Source organism: Schistocerca cancellata, chromosome 1, assembly GCF_023864275.1.
Source record: "Schistocerca cancellata isolate TAMUIC-IGC-003103 chromosome 1, iqSchCanc2.1, whole genome shotgun sequence".
Taxonomy (NCBI): Eukaryota; Metazoa; Arthropoda; class Insecta; order Orthoptera; family Acrididae; genus Schistocerca; species Schistocerca cancellata.
Genome location: NC_064626.1, coordinates 1,044,032,336 through 1,044,051,590, shown reverse-complemented (window position 1 = coordinate 1,044,051,590; position 19,255 = coordinate 1,044,032,336). Strand labels below are relative to the sequence as shown.

Here is a 19,255-nt window from a genome sequence, read left to right as displayed (position 1 = left end):
TCCGACAAAATCGAATTTACCCTTTTCTTTTACTTTAGGCAACTGCTCTCTGTCACTTGCCCATTTCAAAAAAAAAAATCCTGAGAACTGTAACGAGGACTATCCAGTAAGCAACAAACGTTTTCGTCTTTCGCGGTGGTGGGTGGCGCTACAGCCGCCATCTTGGTGCCGTAACGTTCCTAAGCTCAGTAGAGATAGGCAAACTGAAACACGTAACTGTTTCGAAACAAATGAAACAGTACAATGTAATGTTTCGATACGCTGTTTCGAAACAGTGAAACAGTTTGTGTTTTGTAATCTAATAAACATACACATTTTATCATCTTGAATGTCTACTGTATAAGTATGTCCATATAAACACAAATGAGGTGCGAGAGCGATAATCATATCGCAGAAGGTATGAAACTATCACTTAGGCGTCTTGGCAGTTTCGTATTTCCTGAAGCAAATGCGCTGCTTTCGTGTCGTGTGACTTTCATACTTTTCAGTTGGCTGAGGACAGGCATAGCTGAAGACAGAAGAACCACCACAAACGGAACTGGAGGTGGGAGCAAACTGCAGAAACAACGGATATGCTGCTGGGATTCCCACATTCCGTTAGTACGGGTAATATACCCATCCTGCTAATTTCCATGCACGCAAGGGAATCATTGTGGGTAATAGGCACAGTGACTACAGACTCACAAATAACGCCAAATAATTCGAAAAATAACAAAATATAATAGAAACAATTTTGCCTTTCAAGGTGTTTCGAACCGTTACTATAAATTCACCATGCTTCCCAGCCCTTCCCGTTCACCATTACATTATCAGTGATACGTCAAACAGATTGCTGCAATGATACCTACATCAAATTTATGTATATGTCTAATAACTGTCACTCTACACCTTTTTTTATTCAAAATGTTGTAGGCTTACTTGCGTTTCTTAATATGATTACTGTACATGAACAGAGAAGCGTATGTTATAAAAAAAAGTGTAATTTAACTTAATGATTTTCACATATTCATTATTTTGAATGTGAATAGTATTCGTTGTTTTATTGTTTGGTTAATGTTTATAAAGGACATGTTACGCCATTTCGAAACAGGACAGTCAGCTAGAAACGAAGCTTTATTTTCGGATATCTTAAGCTTCATGCTGTTGTTTGTCAAAAAGATTTAGACACTGTTGAAAGTGTTTCATGAAGTGGTATGTTGTGTTTCAGTACCAGTGCCGAGACCGAATCTCGTCCGACACAGAGCGGAATGAAACATCACTGTTTCGATACAATTAGCCCGTTCCAAGCACAGGTGGACTGAAACAGCCTTATTTTGAAACAACGATACAGTTTCTGTGTCTGGCTCGAGATCGAATCTGGTCCGGTTATCCGAGACAGGGGCGGAATGAAACACCACTGTTTCGAAACAGTGAACCACAGCCGTTCCGAAACACTGAAACAGTTCCACGTATCGATACACTGTAGCGAAACATAGAAACAGTGGCCAAGTCTAAAGCTCAGTATGCATCCAGCGGTGGTAGCGTGTGGTCTATATCTCTGTTGCTTAGCTTTCTGTGACGTGTTAAAATGTGCGCTGCAATAGAAAATCCCGCCACTATGGAGGTGCGTTCTTTGATTAGGTTTTGTTGGTAAAAAAAAATTGTAAACCGCCTGAAATTTATCGTGACCTTTGTGATGTGTATGGAATAGGAATAATGAGTGAAAGCCGAGTGAGGCAATGGCGCACTGTTTTCAAATGTTTACTATGAGAACCATAGTAGTTTGACGAACTGGTAATGAACATCAACGGCAAAATTCGTGAAAACCGTCGTTTCACGATTACGGAACTTTCGCAACATTTTCTTCAAGTTTTACGGAATTTGGTGCATGAAACTGTGGCGGAGGGTCTTGGTTACCACAAGTTTTGTAGTAGGTGGGTCCTCAATATCCCAAAGCAAAGCCGCGCGGGGTAGCCGCGCGGTCTGTGAGCGTCTTGCCACAGTTTGCGCGGCTTCCCCCCCGTCGGAGGTTCGAGTCCTCCCTCGGGAATGGGTGTGTGTGTTGCCCTTAGCATAAGTTAGTTTAAGTTAGATTAAGTAGTGTGTAAGCTTAGCGACCGATGACCTCAGCAGTTTGGTCCCATAAGACCTTGCCACAAATTTCCAATTTTTTTCCCTAAAGCAAAATGACAAAAAACAGAGACAGGGTGCACCACTGACCTTCCTTTAGGATTACGAGAAAAATGGTAACAAAGTTGTCGATCGCATCGTAGCTTTGGAGGAGACGTGGGTGAAGTATTTCAGTTGTGAAACAAAAAGGCTATCGATGGAATGATGACACACAAATTTTCCCAAGAAAGTGTTTGCAAACACTGTCAGCAAGATATATCGTGGCTACTGTGTTTTGGGACTCCGAGGGGTGCATCTCGCTGATTTACTTGAACGTGGCACAGTTATTAACTCAGAGAGGTATATGTCGAACAGTGACAAAATTAAGGCGAGCGCTACAAAACAAGCGTCGGGGAAAATTTAGCGCAAAATTTTCGTCTTTTCACGACAACGCTCGTCCACACACGGCCAGTCGTACCCGAGAGTTCCTACGGGGTTTTGAATTGGAGGTGTCTGATCATTTATCATATAACCCGGATTTGGTGTCGAGCGACTGCCTCCTCCCAGCAATGAATACGTGGCTCGGTACACAACGACAAATTTCTACAGAGATGGTATTGAAAAGTTTGTGATACGAAGTGATAAGTACCTCAATTTCAATGGCAATTATCTAGAAAAACAGCTTAAGAGTACACCTTTAAAATGTATACAATAAAATTTGTTTTTTTCCATATTGTTAATTTTTTTATTTCAAAGCATCTGTTACTTTCTAGATAGCCCTCGTATAAATTCAACGTTACAAGAGCTTCTGATGACACAATTGTGTCTTTCATCACGCCATTTCTTTTTCATTATTGAAAATATTCTCTCAACAAAGATGTTTTATAGTGGTATATTTAGAACAAATGAAACGAACATAAACATATTTGGTAGTCCTGACTTAGGAAACTTGCTTACAGGATAAACTCATTCACTTGCTACGCTTTTAAAATTCAGATCACACCATTTCACTGAGAGTGAATTTACATTTACAGAATTTTTTATGAAAATCATAAAGATTGAAATTTTCAAAAATTCGAAAAGAGATAAGAGAGTTACTGGTTTTCCATTAATGAGTAAGTTTCACTACATGCAAATGCTTAAGAATATTACCATCACTTAAATCAATTTATTTTTCCATATATTTCAAAAACGCTTCATAAAAATAGCTAATTACTACTCATTCTCCTCTGTGTCCCATGTATAAGTTATTCAAATAGCAGTTTTGTTTCCATACCTACTAAATTATCTATAACTCTGTTAAGAATTATTTCCCTTACGTTACTCATAATTTCAGTTGTTTCGGCTGCTGTTAAGTGAGTTTCCTCTAATTACAGATTTGTTGCGTGAAACAACTGACACACATTACAGAAAACGTGGATCTTGAAATATCTCCTTCTGTTGAAAAATCACTTTGAAAAAATTTTTAAGATAACCTGTGTACTCTTCAATGTTTTGTAAATATCTTGAACATGTATGAAAATTACTAAGTCTATCTACTGCTTTGCCCAAATGCTGGAAGTATATGACGGTGTTGAAAGATCTTGCACAGCCTTGCATGCTGTTCACCATCTGATCAAAAGTACTTGTGGACATTAATATGGAGTGTTCCCACTCTTCTCCTTCATGGCGGCTTGAACTCTGCTTGGGTCAGTTTCAAGGTTCCTGTATGTCTAGAGGAATGGCAGCCCTTTCTTCCTCGAGAACTGAAACTGGAGAAGGTATAGTCCGATCCACGAACGATGGCGGTTCGCGCAGGTCGAGAAACGGACTGCGGTTGCACTGTTGCCGGTTCCAAGCGACAGTTGCGGTACGCGCATACCTGTACTTTGCATTTTATATAAACGCATATTACGCAAATTATGTGTGTCACTTTCTTGTGTAGAATTTGTTGCTTACCACCATCACCAGCCACGACAGCTTGCAAAAAATGGAATAAAAATTCACTACATAACTTGCTACGATCACGTTTAATGCTTGCAATGGGTACGATATTCAGAGCAGAGTGCACAGAACACTACAGAACGGTCATTGGCTGTCGGAGAATGCATGATGTAGGTGCGCAGAACAAGCCTAAACTCGCCCGCCATAGTTTGTGACTATAGCAAGTACACTACTGGCCAAAATTGGTACACCACGAAGATGACGTGCTACAGACGCGAAATTTAACCGACAGGAAGAACATGCTGTGATATGCAAATGATTAGCTTTTCAGAGCATTCACACAAGGTTTGCGCCAGTGGCGACACCTACAACGTGCTGACATGAGGAAAGTTTCCAACCGATTTCTCATACACAAACAGCAGTTGACCGGCGTTGCCTGGCGAAACGTTGTTGTGATGCCTCGTGTAAGGAGGAGAAATGCGTTCCATTACTTTTCCGACTTTGATAAAGGTCGGTTTGTAGCCTATCGCCATTGCGGTTTATCGTATCGCGACATTGCTGCTCGCGTTGGTCGAGATCCAATGACTGTTAGCAGAAAATGGAATCGGTGGGTTCAGGAGGATAATACGGAACGCCGTGCTGGATCCCAACGGCCTCGTATCACATGGCTGAAACAGATCGTGCAGCCACGTCTCGATACCTGAGTCAACAGATGGGGACATTTGCAAGATAACAACTATATGCACGAACAGTTCGACGACGTTTGCAGCGGCATGGACCATCAGCTCGGAGACCATGGCTGCGGTTACCCTTGACAGTGCATAACAGACAGGAGCGCCGACGAACCTAGGTGCACGAATGGCAAAAACGTCATTTTTTCGAATGAATCCAGGTTATGTTTACAGCATCATGATGGTCGCATCCGTGTTTGGCGACATTGCGGTGAACGCACATTGGAAGCGTGTATTCGTCATCGCCGTACTGGCGTATCACCCGGCGTGATGGTATGGGGTGCCTTTGGTTACACGTCTCAGTCACCTCTTGTTCGCATTGACGGCACTGTGAACAGAGGACGTTACATTTCAGATGTGTTACGACCCGTGGCTCTACCCTTCATTCGATCCCTGTGAAACCCTACATTTCAGCAGGATAATGCAAGACCGCATGTTGCAGATCCTGTACGGGCCTTTCTGGATACAGAAAATGTTCGACTGCTGCCCTGGTCAGCACATTGTCCAGATCTCTCACCAATTGAAAACGTCTGGTCAATGGTGGCCGAGCAACTGGCTCGTCACAATACACCAGTCACTACTCTTGACTAACTGTGGTATCATGTTGAAGCTGCATGGACAGCTGTACCTGTACACGCCATCCAAGCTCTGTTTGACTCAATACCCAGGCGTATCAAGGCCTTTATTACGGCCAGAGGTGGTTGTTCTCGGTACTGATTTCTCAGGATCAATGCACCCAAATTGCGTGAAAATGTAATCACATGTCAGTTCTAGTATAATATATATGTCCAATGAGTACATGTTTATCATCTGCATTTCTTCTTGGTGTAGCAATTTTAATGGCCAGTAGTGTACATAGACAAAGGGTGTGTTCGGGGGCGCCCCGACCACCCCACACCACCCCTCTCCCAATTACGTAACGAAGCTACACACGACCTAGCTGTGTGTAGATAGAAATTTTGATTTGCAATAAGACGGCGAAAAATGGTCACGCACTATCGATAGTTAACAAAGCCATAGATAAATTTAAAGTACCCAAGACCAGTTACTGTATATTCTTGGTCGTCCTTTAGCTCAGTTGTAGTTTTGATAATTAGTTCCGTTCTTGCTTGCAGCTGAATGTAAGTGCTGCAGTTTATTGCTTTTGTGGTGTGGTGATAGTTTCTGATTATCGATAAGTTTGTAACAAGAAAGAAGATGAAAACGCTAGCGTTATGGTAAGTTAAAGTATGTGCGCACTACTCTAATAGCCTAATTACCAATCTACAGCGGTTTAATGTTACCATTTAAGTCGTTATTTGGAGACTTGTAGAAATTTGGGGTTGCATTATTTCAGTATTTCACAGGGCACTCAAGACCCATCGTTACAAATAAAATTAAATTAAAATTAGTGCATAAAAATGCGCCTAGATTCACCTGTGTCGCCCAAAAATCACATTGATAAACAAAAATATCTCCCAAACGACGATGGTTCCACCTCTTTAAAAAAAATTTGCTTAAAATTCTATCATTTGTAACCCAAATGACAAATTATCACCCAGTTTGCTCACCCGAGCAGTATTTAGTAATGAAAACCAATTCCGATACAGAACGATGGCGAGGGGTTTGTGAAGAGCAGGAAGGGTATGTGGCAACAGAATATTCTACAGCTCGTTCTTTTCCAAAAGCATTTTTTTCGATGGGTTTCCTTGAAATCGTTAGAGCCGACTGTGTTCTGAATCCTATTTACGCTCTTGTAATACTACAATAACTGTAGCTTTCTCAGATGTTCTATGATTATCTTCAAACTGTAATGTATTTAAGTTGTAGAAACAGTGATACAAATAATAATTTATTCGTTACTTTTGTAACAGTACTTACCTTAGTTTGGTGAATACTTACTTATTTCTCGGACAAACGGTATTTGTTTGCTTATGATTTCGACAATATGCTTAGTTCAGCAATATTAACGTTGGAAAGCGGCTAGCGATCGTCATTTTGTATTATGTATCTGTGTACGAAGATGGCTAACTTGTGGAACGGCAAGTTCTAGAACAACGCTGTTGTTCTGTGAACGTCTCATTCGTGGTACCCTTGGAATACCGAGTCCAACCGTCACAACTCCAACGTATTTATAAATAAAAGCAGTATACACATCGTAAAGTAGTTTATTAACGTCGGTGACTGTATAACCACATTATCATGGACAAATAAAAACTGATTTATGAGGTTGCGTGTGTTAGAAGTCTAGTTGAAATCTATCCATGCCTCACTGTTAAGATCCCAAAATTGTAGCTCGTACTATTTGTTTTACAAATAAAATTGGTTGCTATAGTTTCAAGTTGATTGTTGAAATAATAATTCTGACTCACTTAAGGAATTTGAAGAATTTTAATGTAAAGTTTGAGACTGAATTGAGAAACAATTTTGATTTGGCTTCAGGTAATTCGTAAATTGAAATACAAGATTGTAGTAGGAAAAAGATAGCTATTGTCAAAAGATTTTTCAATCTTTTTAACTTTCTAAGTTACTCAACTCAACGTTAAGATATTTCTGCTCTAAGATAGTGAAGACTGAGCTGTGTATGTATTACATTTTTTAAGAAAGGCTTTTTTTGCTTAATTTCATAGACCAAATACTACTTTTATGGAGGCCTCCCGAAAGCAAATCATGTACACAAAATTTAAAAAATAAATAAAAATGTTTTCAGAATAAATGAAAAACATGAGCATTTTAAGGTATTCTTTAACAAATCGGACCCCCCACCCCCACCCATTTTGACAAAATCCTGGCTGCGTCCTATGCTATAGTGATTTTGGATACGGCATTCTAGATCGAAGTCGACGTTCTAGCTCATCCCAAAGTTGTTCCATTGGATTCAGACTGAACTCTGGCAGGCCAGTTCATTTCAGGAATGTTACTGTCCACAAACTAGTTCCTCACGGATGCCACTTTGTGATAGTGCATTGCCAAGCTGATACATTCAGTCATCATTTCTGAAGTGTTCCTCTACTGTACGCAATACATAATGCCGTAGAAGATGTCTGTATATCTCTGCATTTAGTGTTTTCTTAAGCAAAATAAGAAGGCTACACCCTAACTAGGAAAAACGCTCCTATACCGGAGCGCTACCTCCTTTGTACTTCAATGTTGGCACTACACATGTGCCAGGGAAAGTTCCCCAGGCATTCGCCAAAGCCAGACCCTTCCATCGGACTGCCTCAGGATACAACTTGGACCTAATCACTCGTTTCCGCTCATCCGCTGTCCAGTGGCGACGCTGTTTACACCATTCAAGCAAGCATCGCGTATCATTGACTATAGAAGAGCTGCTTGGCCATCGAATCTCATTCATTGAACTCCCTACAACTGAGAGCTAGTTGGACTGCTGGTAGCACTTCGGAACTCACGAGTGAATTCTTTGTGCTGATTTTGTGCGATTTTTCTCAACCACTCTCAGCAACGGCAACGGCCTCTGTCTATCAGTACATTTGTGGTGCTTGGTTTTGGTTTAGTTGTGGTTGTTTCCTCGCGTTTCCACTTTACAATCATATCTCCAACATCCGACTGGGCAGCTTTAAAACGGTTGAAATGTCCCTGGTAGAACTGTTACTCAGCTCACATTCATTACCTAGTCCACTTTCGAAATCACTGTCTTACCCGTTCTGCTGTTACTGCTTCTGTATTGAAACACAGCACTCCCTGCGTTCTTGCATACTAGCGGGTCCGCCTCTCATGACATCTAGTAGTCAGTTCTGCATTACTTAGGTGTGCTCTAATACTTTAGATCAGATTGTGTACACTGAGGTGACAAAGTCATGGAGTAGTGATATGCAAACTACAGATGGCAGTAGCATCACGTAACAAGATATAAAACGGCCGTGCACCGGTGGAGATGTCATTTGTACTGAGGTGACTCTTGTGAAAAGGTTTCCGGTGTAGTTAGGGCCGCACGACGGGAATTAACAGACTTTGAACGTGGAATGCTAGTTTTGAGCTAGGCGCATGGAGCATCGCATTTTGGAAATCGTTAGGAAATTCAATATTCCGAGAACTACAGTGTCAAGAGTCAATACAATATTTCAGACATTACCTCTCATCATGCACAACGCAGTGGCGAAAGGCCTTCACTTAAGGGGTCCCGGAAAGGCTTAAAATCATGAAAAGTTCAATTTTTACTTTTTTGCGTTTTCTGAATCTGCAGACTATTACCTTTTAATAGATATATAATTTATTCAATTCCGAAGACTACAACTATTTTTAAATTTTTTTTGAAATGTGTTCTACATGGGCGTGACCCACTGTGGCACTGTGCGATATGTTAATTACCTTGGTGACGGTGATTCTAAAAGTTTCAAACATGTTCAAGGACTGAAGCCCTATGGTGATGATGTAGTGCAGAAATTTGAGTGTATTGGACACGTACAGAAGCGAATGGGAACAAGACTTCGGCGACTGAAAGCTTCGTACAAAAAACAAAAACTCAGTGATGGTAAAGGGTTGGATGGGAAGGGAAGGTTAACTGACAGTGTAATTGACAAAATACAGAACTATTATGGAATGGCTATTAGGCAAAATACACAAAGTGTCGACGAAATGAAGAAGGCTGTTTGGGCTCTTTTTTTTTTTTCATACTTCTTCAACCGATGAAAATCCCCAACATAGCTTGTGTCCCAAAGAAGAAGACAGTTGGTGTAAATATAACAAAGGATTGCTAACTGGTGAAGTGTACACTCATAAGCATAGTCTGCCTCATGCAATAATGGAGGTGATAAAACCTAGTTTCAGAGACTTAGCAGCACCTGAACTGTTGAAAAAGTGTATTCACGGAAAAACACAAAACCCCAATGAAAGTGTAAATAGTGTTATATGGTCGAGAATCCCCAAGACTGTATTTGTTGGAATAGAAACACTTCACTTTGGTGTGTATGATGCTGTTGCGACTTTCAATGATGGCAACATTGTAAGGTGCAAGGTATTTAGAAATATGGGAATGAAGATAGGTTCTAACATGGTACGAGCGATGCTTGCTTTAGACAAGGAACGCCTTCGGGCTGCAGACAGCGCTGTAAAGAGTCTAGAAATACAAGCAAGAGTAAACAGGAGGAGGAACAAGAGGAAGCTGGAGGAGGAGTTTGCAGAGGATGAAGATAATCAATCCTATGGACCTGGAATGCACTAAAAAGTTAATCCAATCTTTGTCGCTCGATTCCCAAAACTTTTATTTTCTCATACTAATTACATGTTTTCTAAGGATCTTCCAAACATATTTGTTTCAAATTTTCAGTAAATGTTACACAATACCTTCTGCATAATGTAACACAGCCTTTTTCCAAAAAACTATATTTTTGAATATATAAATAAAAAATTGCAAAAAAATGTTGTGAATTTTCATTACAATTGAAAAAAAAATCATCTTTAATAACTGAACTAAAATTTTGTAAAATCTCTGTGTTAAGTTGTAGCCCATATTCCAATAAATAATCTGTAAAAAGTTCAACTTCCTACCTCAAATACTTTGTGAGGAAAGATGTAATTTATAAGCGTTATTTTAACATTGCAAGTATAGGGCGTTCCGGAGCCCCTTAACGACGGAGAGAAGCGACATTTGAATAGAGTTTTCAGTGCTAACAGACAAGCAACACTGCTTGAAATAACCGCAGAAATCAATGTGGAACGTACGACGAACATATCCGGTAGGACACTGCGGTGAAATTTGTTGTTAATGAGCTATGGCAGCAGATAACTGACCCAAATCAGAGCACGACATTGCCTGCAGTGCCTCTCCTGGGCTCGTGACCATATCGTTTGGACCCTAGACGACTGGAAAACCGTAGCCTGGTCAGATGAGTACAGATTTTAGTTGGTAAGAGCTGATGGTAGCGTTCGAATGTGGCGCAGACCCCACGACGCCAAGGGCCGAAGTTATCAGTAAGGCCCTGTGCAAGCTGGTGTGAGCTATATCTACATGGAATTGACTGGGTCCTCTAGTTCAAATGGTTCTGAGCACTATGGGACTTAACTTCTGAGGTCGTCAGTCCCCTAGAAATTAGAACTACTTAAACCTAACCAACCTAAGGACATCACACACATCCATGCCCGAGGCAGGATTCGAACCTGCGATCGTAGCGGTCTCGCGGTTCCAGACTGTAGCGCCTAGAACCGCTCGGCCACTCCGGCCGGGGGTCCTCTAGTCCAAATGAACCAATCATTGCCTAGAAATGGCTATGTTTGGCTGCTTGGAGACCATCTGCAGCCATTCGTGGACTTCATGCTCCCAACTAAAGACGGAATTTTTATAGATAACAGTTCGTCATGTCACCAGGCCGCAGTTGTTCGCAATTGGTTTGAAGAACATTGTATAGAATTCAAGCGAATGATGTGGTCACCGATCGCACATTTGTAGGGCATCATCGAGAGGTCAGTTCGTGCACAAAATCCTGCACGTGTAACACTTCCGCAGTTATGGCAGCATGGCTCAATATTTCAGCAGCAGACTTCCGGCGACTTGTTGGGTCAATGCCATGGTAAGCTGCTGCACTACGCCGGCCAAAAGGAGGTCCGACACGACACTAGGAGATATCCCATTACTGTTGTCACCTCAGCATACGTCTTTTCTGGGTAGTAGTCGCGAGGAGCCATTCAGATACTGTATGAAGTTGAGTATGGCACTTCTGAATCCTTCGATTCCATATTCACATGACAGTCATAGGATCCCTACCAACGCAACGGAAAAATAGCAGAACAAAAACCTTAGTCGCGGGCGGGGCACGAACCTACCGCTGCCGAATTCTGACAAGTATTCCTGCTCTCTATATTAGACATAACACGATTTTCTTGCAAACAACCAATACTGAAACGTCATTTCTGAGTAACCTGCTGAGCAGTTTTTCTTTATGTACAGAACGTATACGGCGTTACTGCCGTCTGATTTGTGTAGTTGTGCTAAAATGCTAGTCCTTTTCACCACCAAACACGTGGTGCACTTCACGTCAGTTTGCTGTTTGCTGCATGTCACCTTCATATTGTTGCAATAACTATGTCCAGTAGTGTAACAGCACAAAGGAGACGTCGAGTTTAGTGTCGCCATTCAAGGGATTCAATATCATCAGTGTTGCCATATTCCTTCACTTCATGAGTGCAGAGACGTTAACAATTTAACCAAAACGCTGGCGAGCAATCTCATAATAGGAACTGTATGCATAGTAGGCCAAACACTGGCAATGCGCATTCCTCGCGGCCGGCCGGAGTGGCCAAGCGGTTCTGGGCGCTACAGTCTGGAACCGAGCGACCGCTACGGTCGCAGGTTCGAATCCTGCCTCGGGCATGGATGTGTGTGATGTCCTTACGTTACTTAGGTTTAATTAGTTCTAAGTTCTAGGTGACTGATGATCTCAGAAGTTAAGTCGCATAGTGCTCAGAGCCATTTGAACCGCATTCCTTGCGTCTCTAGGATTCGAGCCAGTTAACTCCGGGTTGAGCATAACCACACCAACATGCAGTAAACAGCGCCGGCTACGAAGGCAGGCAGTTAGTTACATTATACTCGATTTATAGTGCTCTTACCTTCTTTGCCGTCCGGAGAGGCCGAGCGGTTCTAGGCGCTTCAGTCTGGAACCGCGCGACCGCTACGGTCGCAGGTTCGAATCCTGCCTCGGGCATGGATGTGTGTGATGTCCTTAGGTTAGTTAGGTTTAAGTAGTTCTAAGTCTAGGGGACTGATGACCCCAGATGTTAAGTCCCATAGTGCTCAGAGCCATTTCCATTTACCTTCTTTACTGTTTGTTACAGTCGCTGCAATGGAGGCAACGCTGGGACGCGGATAACATTCAGTCGTGGGAGCCACCGGAGGTGCTGAAAAAATACTACCCGTCAGGCATATCGGGTTTCGACAAGGACGGAGCTCCAGGTGAGAACACACTCTCTTCCTCGTGTTTGTCGAAGTTCGCGAGGATTTAAATTGCACAGATTCATGTAAAAAGCCATCATGATTTTCTCCCATTAAGAAATATATTGTAATATTTTAGTGTAATCTTTTACGACGCAAATACCTTCACATATCCCAACGAGGTTGTGAATCATTGTCAACAGCATTACGGTTTCGATTGACTTCCAATGTTTCCTGTTAATACTTCTTTCGTCATTTCGCTGACAAGGTACTATGTCTTGATAAAGGGATTATATACACTGCCAGAAAAAAGTTAGTACTCCCTTTTAGAGATTTGCAATTCACTCAAGATTTATTGTAGCAACAATGCAAATGGAGTAAATGAAATGATTACAATTACATATCATCAGCACAAGCGGTTCTGAGGTACAACATATCGATCCATGCTGAAACAACCATAGTAGTACGTGGTGTAGCCACCACAGGCGGCAATGCAAGCGCTGACTGTGGCATCCTGTCGATCGTACAGATGGCCGTGCTCGACCTGTTCACGTAGTTCTATAAAAATGTTATTTGACAAGTTCCACAATTACTTATTGTCCCATCATACCCTACACCAGCTCAACTGGAGACAAGTCCGAAGATCCCGCTGACCAGGGAAGTTGCAGAGCGTTGAGTTTCACGGGCAGTGTGTTGACGAGCATTATCCTGTAGCAACTAAACATCACCTTCCTGTTGAAATTGCGGAAAAGAACTATAGTTCAATTTTTTTATCTTGGCGGTTCGCGCATGCCCTCCCAGACGCGGGAGATTGCTGCGTTGCCAGTTGCACGCGTCAAGAGAAGCAGCGCCATAGTATAATTCGCAAACTTACGTTTAGGGGGGAGCGCGCAGTTTATGAAGTAAAGCTACCACGGCCACATTAACCCTTTCGCTGCTACAGAGACGTGCTCCCTGCATTCCGCGCTGTGCGCGATTTTGTCTTCACTGCATTGCTCGCCTGTGCAGACACATGGTGTTTCGACTGCTTTGACACACTTTATCATTCGATTTCACAAAAACTATTTGGCCCAAAAATTTGATTTTTACACATCTTCTTGACTGATACCTTCCCCTCATAAATGACTTAATTTTGTTTCGATGTTCAACGCAGTTATTGTGCAACATTAGATGTAGTAAACCATTGCACGAAATTTTGAAGAGTTTGCAGAGGTAAAAGTCCATATCGTGTACTTTCCGTATGGTCGATTTTAGTTGTCACTAGAAATTTCAAAAAATTACATTCAAACGAATAAAATTCATGAAGACACTTCGATATTGTTTTTAAATATAGAAAATGTTAAGCACCCAACAGGGTTTGAACTCAGAACCTCTTGCTTAGTAACGTAACACTTTAACCATTACGCTAACGCAGCTCATCATACAATATGTCTCCCGGAGGACTTTAAATGTCGTGCAAAATATCGACAAACACTGTTGGTATGACTATGAGTTACTCACGTTTCGTCGAAGTACAATAGGAAATAAACAATTACCGCTGTTCTTTATTGCGAAAAAGCGGTTAGTGAGAAAGATACAAACACCTTTCCTTGCTATCGCCTGAATTAGGAGGCTTATTGCTTGTTTGGTTTAATTAATTAATAGAATATGAAGCAACTGGTATAAAGAATGTTTTTTCCAAACTTTCTGTAAAAGAAAGTCTGCTATCAAGACATTGCTTTTGTTCAATTACTTTATTTATGACTGAACGTTTCTAAAACTGAAGACACTCGTCCGTGCTCTGCACTGCAGTCGAGCTCTGGCAACGTCGTTCTCTGTTCATTGGCTGACTGTGTTTTGTGACGTCAGATGCGCAGAACGAACCTAAACTCAGTCGCCATCGTAAATCACGTGCACTTTAGTCTAACAACATTCTACAAGTACCTAGTGCTGGTTAGCGTCCCCTCCAGAAACACCAAACATGAACAAGATTTGTAGCTTATCGCATCCCAGACCATAAGGTTGGGGTGGGGCCAGTGTGTCTTAGGCGAAAGCACTCTATGTTGTACGCACAAACGACCATCACTTGCGTGCAGGTAGAATATGCTTTCACCGCATAAGACCACGGCAGGCCTTTCCATCTTCCAGGTGATCCTCTGATGGCACCTGTCGCACTGTGCATGAAACTGCTGTCGCGTGTGTGGAAGATGGGTTAGAGGTGTGCGTGCCCATAGTCCCACTGCTAATAACCGGTCCGCATTAGTTTGGGTTGATGTGTGTGGGCATACAGCCCTCTTATCTGTGCCATAGTAGCTGTACGATCCGCCACTTCTGCCCTTTACGGTACGACGATCCTGGTGGGCTTCTGTGCTGTACGGACGTCCAAAACCGCATCACGTGACCAATGATACCAGCATCGTTGCACAACTGAGGCATTACGTCCAACCTGTGTGGCATTTCTCCGAAAGAACCATCCCACGACTCGGAAGGCCACAATTTGACCACTTTCAAACTCGGTTTGTCGTATGTAGGAAGCACGAGTGCATCTCCGTGCCATTGTTGCCTGCTTGCTTGCTTCATACGTTTGCACCACATGGAGCCTTCTGGCTATGAGCATTCCCTATTAAAGGTTAGACACAGGTGGTGTTTGCCGGCCGCGGTGGTCTAGCGGTTCTGGCGCTGCAGTCCGGAACCGCGGGACTGCTACGGTCGCAGGTTCGAATCCTGCCTCGGGCATGGGTGTGTGTGATGTCCTTAAGTTAGTTAGGTTTAAGTAGTTCTAAGTTCTAGGGGACTTATGACCTAAGATGTTGAGTCCCATAGTGCTCAGAGCCATTTGAACCATTTGAACAGGTGGTGTTTTGGTGACTGTGCCACTATGCTGTCTGTTGGCGGATGACGCTGAAACTATTATTAGTACATCTACTATCAACCAAATCTGATCTATGTTGTCTTTCCACAGCCGGCCGGGGTGGCCGTGCAGTTCTAGGCGCTTCAGTCCCAAACTGCACAGCCGCTACGGTCGCAGGTTCAAATCCCTCCTCGGGCATGGATGTGTGTGATGGCCTTAGGTTAGTTAAGTTTAAGTAGTTCTAAGTTATAGGGGACTGATGACCTCAGATGTTAAGGCCCATAGTGCTCAGAGCCATTTGAACCATTTGTCTTTCCATGTGTACTATTTTTTTTCCCCTGCAACGTATACATGGGCTCACTACATACGAGAGTTACGAAGTTTTTTTTTTTTCACAAAACCACTAAATGAGCAGTGCTGAGATGCAGCATTAGTACTCTTTTGAAATTTGTCATTTTTTAGTGTTAAAACTGCGAGAACGCAGAAATTGGCAGAGTAATTTGCTTATGGCTGTGATGCCCACACACTGTAGGAGTGGAAACCTCTTATCGCCTCATATGGATTAGATCGATTACGCCTTATCAAGTTTTTGAATCTATAGAATATATTTCTGTGTAGAGTTATTAATACTAGCTATAATATTTTTGTGATTTTGTGTGTGCTACGAGGGTGGTTGAGAGATATCAAATAGTGATGATACCAAGAGTATGAAAGCATTGTCCATAAATCTTTCGGTTCATGATTGCTAATGATTCAGAAGTTGATAATTTTCGCCAAGACGGCGTTTTCCGTGCAAGGGAGTGCTTTATACCTAATTTGAACAGGCCCTTTTGCATTGATACAACAGAGCTGCCAGAGAAGCGATCCTAACCGCAAGAGGAAGACAGTGCTAGTCAACGTGTTTTGAACTTTGTAACCTGTCCGAAACTGTGCGAATAAGCAGTGATAGATTGTCTTCGAAAAGCGGAGCCTTCGATGTAGTCGGCCATTTTCTCTGAAGCTCTACGTGTTACATTACTCCTACAGCAACAGCTCTGTCTCATTTGCCTTCCACTTCTTCTGCTGGCTAGACGTACTTCCGTGGTTGCTACAGTCTGTTTCCTGACAACATGGTTTAGGTTCCATGTGGAGATAGTTTAACTGAATGTTGCAGGCACCAGGCTGTAGATGTTAGTTGGAAAAACCATACGTAGTCTTATTGCCCGATAGTTGCGACAATATATGCATCTCAAATTACCATGAACTCTTGTAATTACGATCATAGCCGTACAATCGACATCTCCACGCCACCGCTAAGGTAATTATGCCATATTTGTTTTTATCCGTAAAAGTAACTGCTGTTGCAAAATTCGTTGTTATTTTTCCAACTAATGTCCTACCTTTGTGTCTCACTTCTTTCCACTCGGACGATTTGTACCTTTTGTCAGGTGCCTCTTCACTTGATTTGTTCTTCGACCGTAGTTCCCGATTTTCATTCTTGAGAGTGGTGATTTTACTTCATAAAGTGTTGACTGAGAATTGCAGACCTGAAACTCGTTCTCTTAAATTTGTTATTTTGACATTAGAATTCTAGCAAACTCCCTTTTTTAGCACATAATTGTAACTTTTTCTCGTATTAGAGTTACACACTTATACACTCGCGGTCATCTTGTAATCTCCAGGTGACCTGTAATATGAACACAGTTCAACACAGTCATCAACTGGCTTGGATGTCCTTCAAAAGTCTTAAAAAGATGACAATGTCAATCAGACAGAAAAGACAAGACATCCAATTACGGTGTCGAAGCAGATCGTCCGTCATAACTTCAAAGGTGGCTAGGAGCATTACACAGTCCAAATGGCATAACATTAAACTCTTCTAAATCATCAGGAGCTATGAAAACTGTCTTTTCTTGGTCGGCCTTGCCAACACTGATTTGCCAGCAGCCTGTCTTGCATATCCATAGTTGAGAAACACTTTGCTCCTTTCAAGCAATCTGTGGTGTCAATCAATTTGCAGCAACAAAATTTCTTCATGAGTTTCTTTAGTCATTAGTGGTCAATGTGAAAATGTCATGTGCCATCCTTCATCTTAACAAGAACAACAGGAGAGGACCAAGGACTCTCTGAATGTTCAGTGATGAGATCTTGTAGCATCTTCTCCATTTTCACTGGATTATCTGCCATTCAAGAGGTGACACTCTGTACAAGTAGTGGCTATGATCCTCATAGTTGATATAGTGTTTTACTATGGACCACTTGGTCTGTCTTTTCTCCACTCCTCTTTTCAAAGCATCCAAAAATTGATGCAGAACAGCTATCACTCACTGACATTGTTCTTCAGTCAGACCAGATCCTATTGGAAGTTTGATAGTAGCTTTCTCCTAGCATTGGCTGCTGTGGTGGTAGAGCATGACTGTTCATTGGTGACATTAAGCTGCCCTTGTTCAGCTGTCCCTATGCATGTACATTTAGAGATGAGTTGTGGCTGCTCATGATAATTAGTAGGCCTAACCCAAAGTTCTCCTTGACCATCTACAACATTTATGATCATCACTGGCATGCATATTTACATTGTGAGCCTGAGTAGCTTTTAGCACTCTACACAAGCTTAACAGTTTCACAGAGTATCTTAACTAATGACTGGAGCTCATCTCATTGATGATTGCACTATAACAATGTCTTCAGTGGCGAACAACTGTGCAGAGCAGTCTTTGTTATGTGTGCTTGTTGGAATAGCTTTGTTAATCTGGAGCTCTGATCTTCCATACCCTATGATCTATTGTAGTGCAGCAAGAAGTTCCATCTGAGAATAACATCATGACTACATTCTGTTAGAATGACAAATCTGAAGGGCTGTCTGTGTCCTGTCATTGATAGTTATTCTTGCAATATGTGTTCCTGTCAGGTGGATGTATTTTCCATTTGCAACCTTCAGCACAGTCACTTTTGTATCATCAAACATAGTCTTCTTTTGCTGGTCATAAGCATTCAACATTACAGAAAAAGAAGCCCCTAAATTAACTAGTGCCTGGACAAGATGGCCATTGATTATTATGTCAGTGGCATTTTCTGGTACCTTGATGGCTGACATCCATGGAGGATTTTCGTCTATGGCAGCCTCACCTCCATAGATGATAAACTCATTTAGTTTTCCCGAACTTGGTGGCTAGACGAGTGGCTGGTACCTCTCTATAGTGAGGGTGAATGGCTACAAAATTTTGGGGAGCGACCTCTTACAGGATATGGCAATGGGTTTCACTCTGCAGGTTGACTATAACTGTCTGCAGTCAACTGACGAGAAAGGGACTGTTGTGGTGGTTGACACCTTGTGGCTTAGCAGTCATTTTGTTCTCTATTACCTCCTGATGCACAGGGTTGAATTCGTGGCTGCTATCATGTATGTACTTGGTCTGACAGTCCTAGCAGTCATAAAATGCTGTCTCTGTTCTCTTATAACCTGGCATATAAGAGAAGCAAGGTCATCATGGTTTTCCACAAGTTTCATAGGGACCACATTCAGGAGAAAATCATACCTCTTCCATCTGACTCTTTTTATGTAGCACTTCCTTGATGTGCTGGAATCACTTTACAAAGTCTTCCTTTGTTGCAACATCATTTACCAGGAGACCCTGGTACACATATTCTGTGACTCCTTTCATCAAATGTGAAATTTTGTCTGCTTCTGTCACATTCAGGTTCACAGTGTTGCAAAGGGCCAAAATAGTCTCTATGTACGAGTGTTTGTTTCATCATGATGTTGGGCCCTACTCTCAGTTGTTCTTCTGCTAAGTGTACTTGCTGTTCTTGAACTATTGTGGGCTTCGTCATTCAAGA

The 19,255-nt window shown here is 42.0% G+C and overlaps 1 protein-coding gene across 1 annotated transcript in view; it reads left to right on the top strand.

Annotated features, from left to right (window-relative positions):
• Positions 1–19,255, top strand: part of LOC126090105 (SEC14-like protein 2) — a 317,955-nt gene that overhangs the window by 243,834 nt on the left and 54,866 nt on the right. The window contains exon 4 of the mRNA XM_049906960.1: positions 12,513–12,630. Coding sequence (XP_049762917.1) covers positions 12,513–12,630 — 118 coding nt within the window. The remainder of the gene's footprint in view (positions 1–12,512; positions 12,631–19,255) is intronic.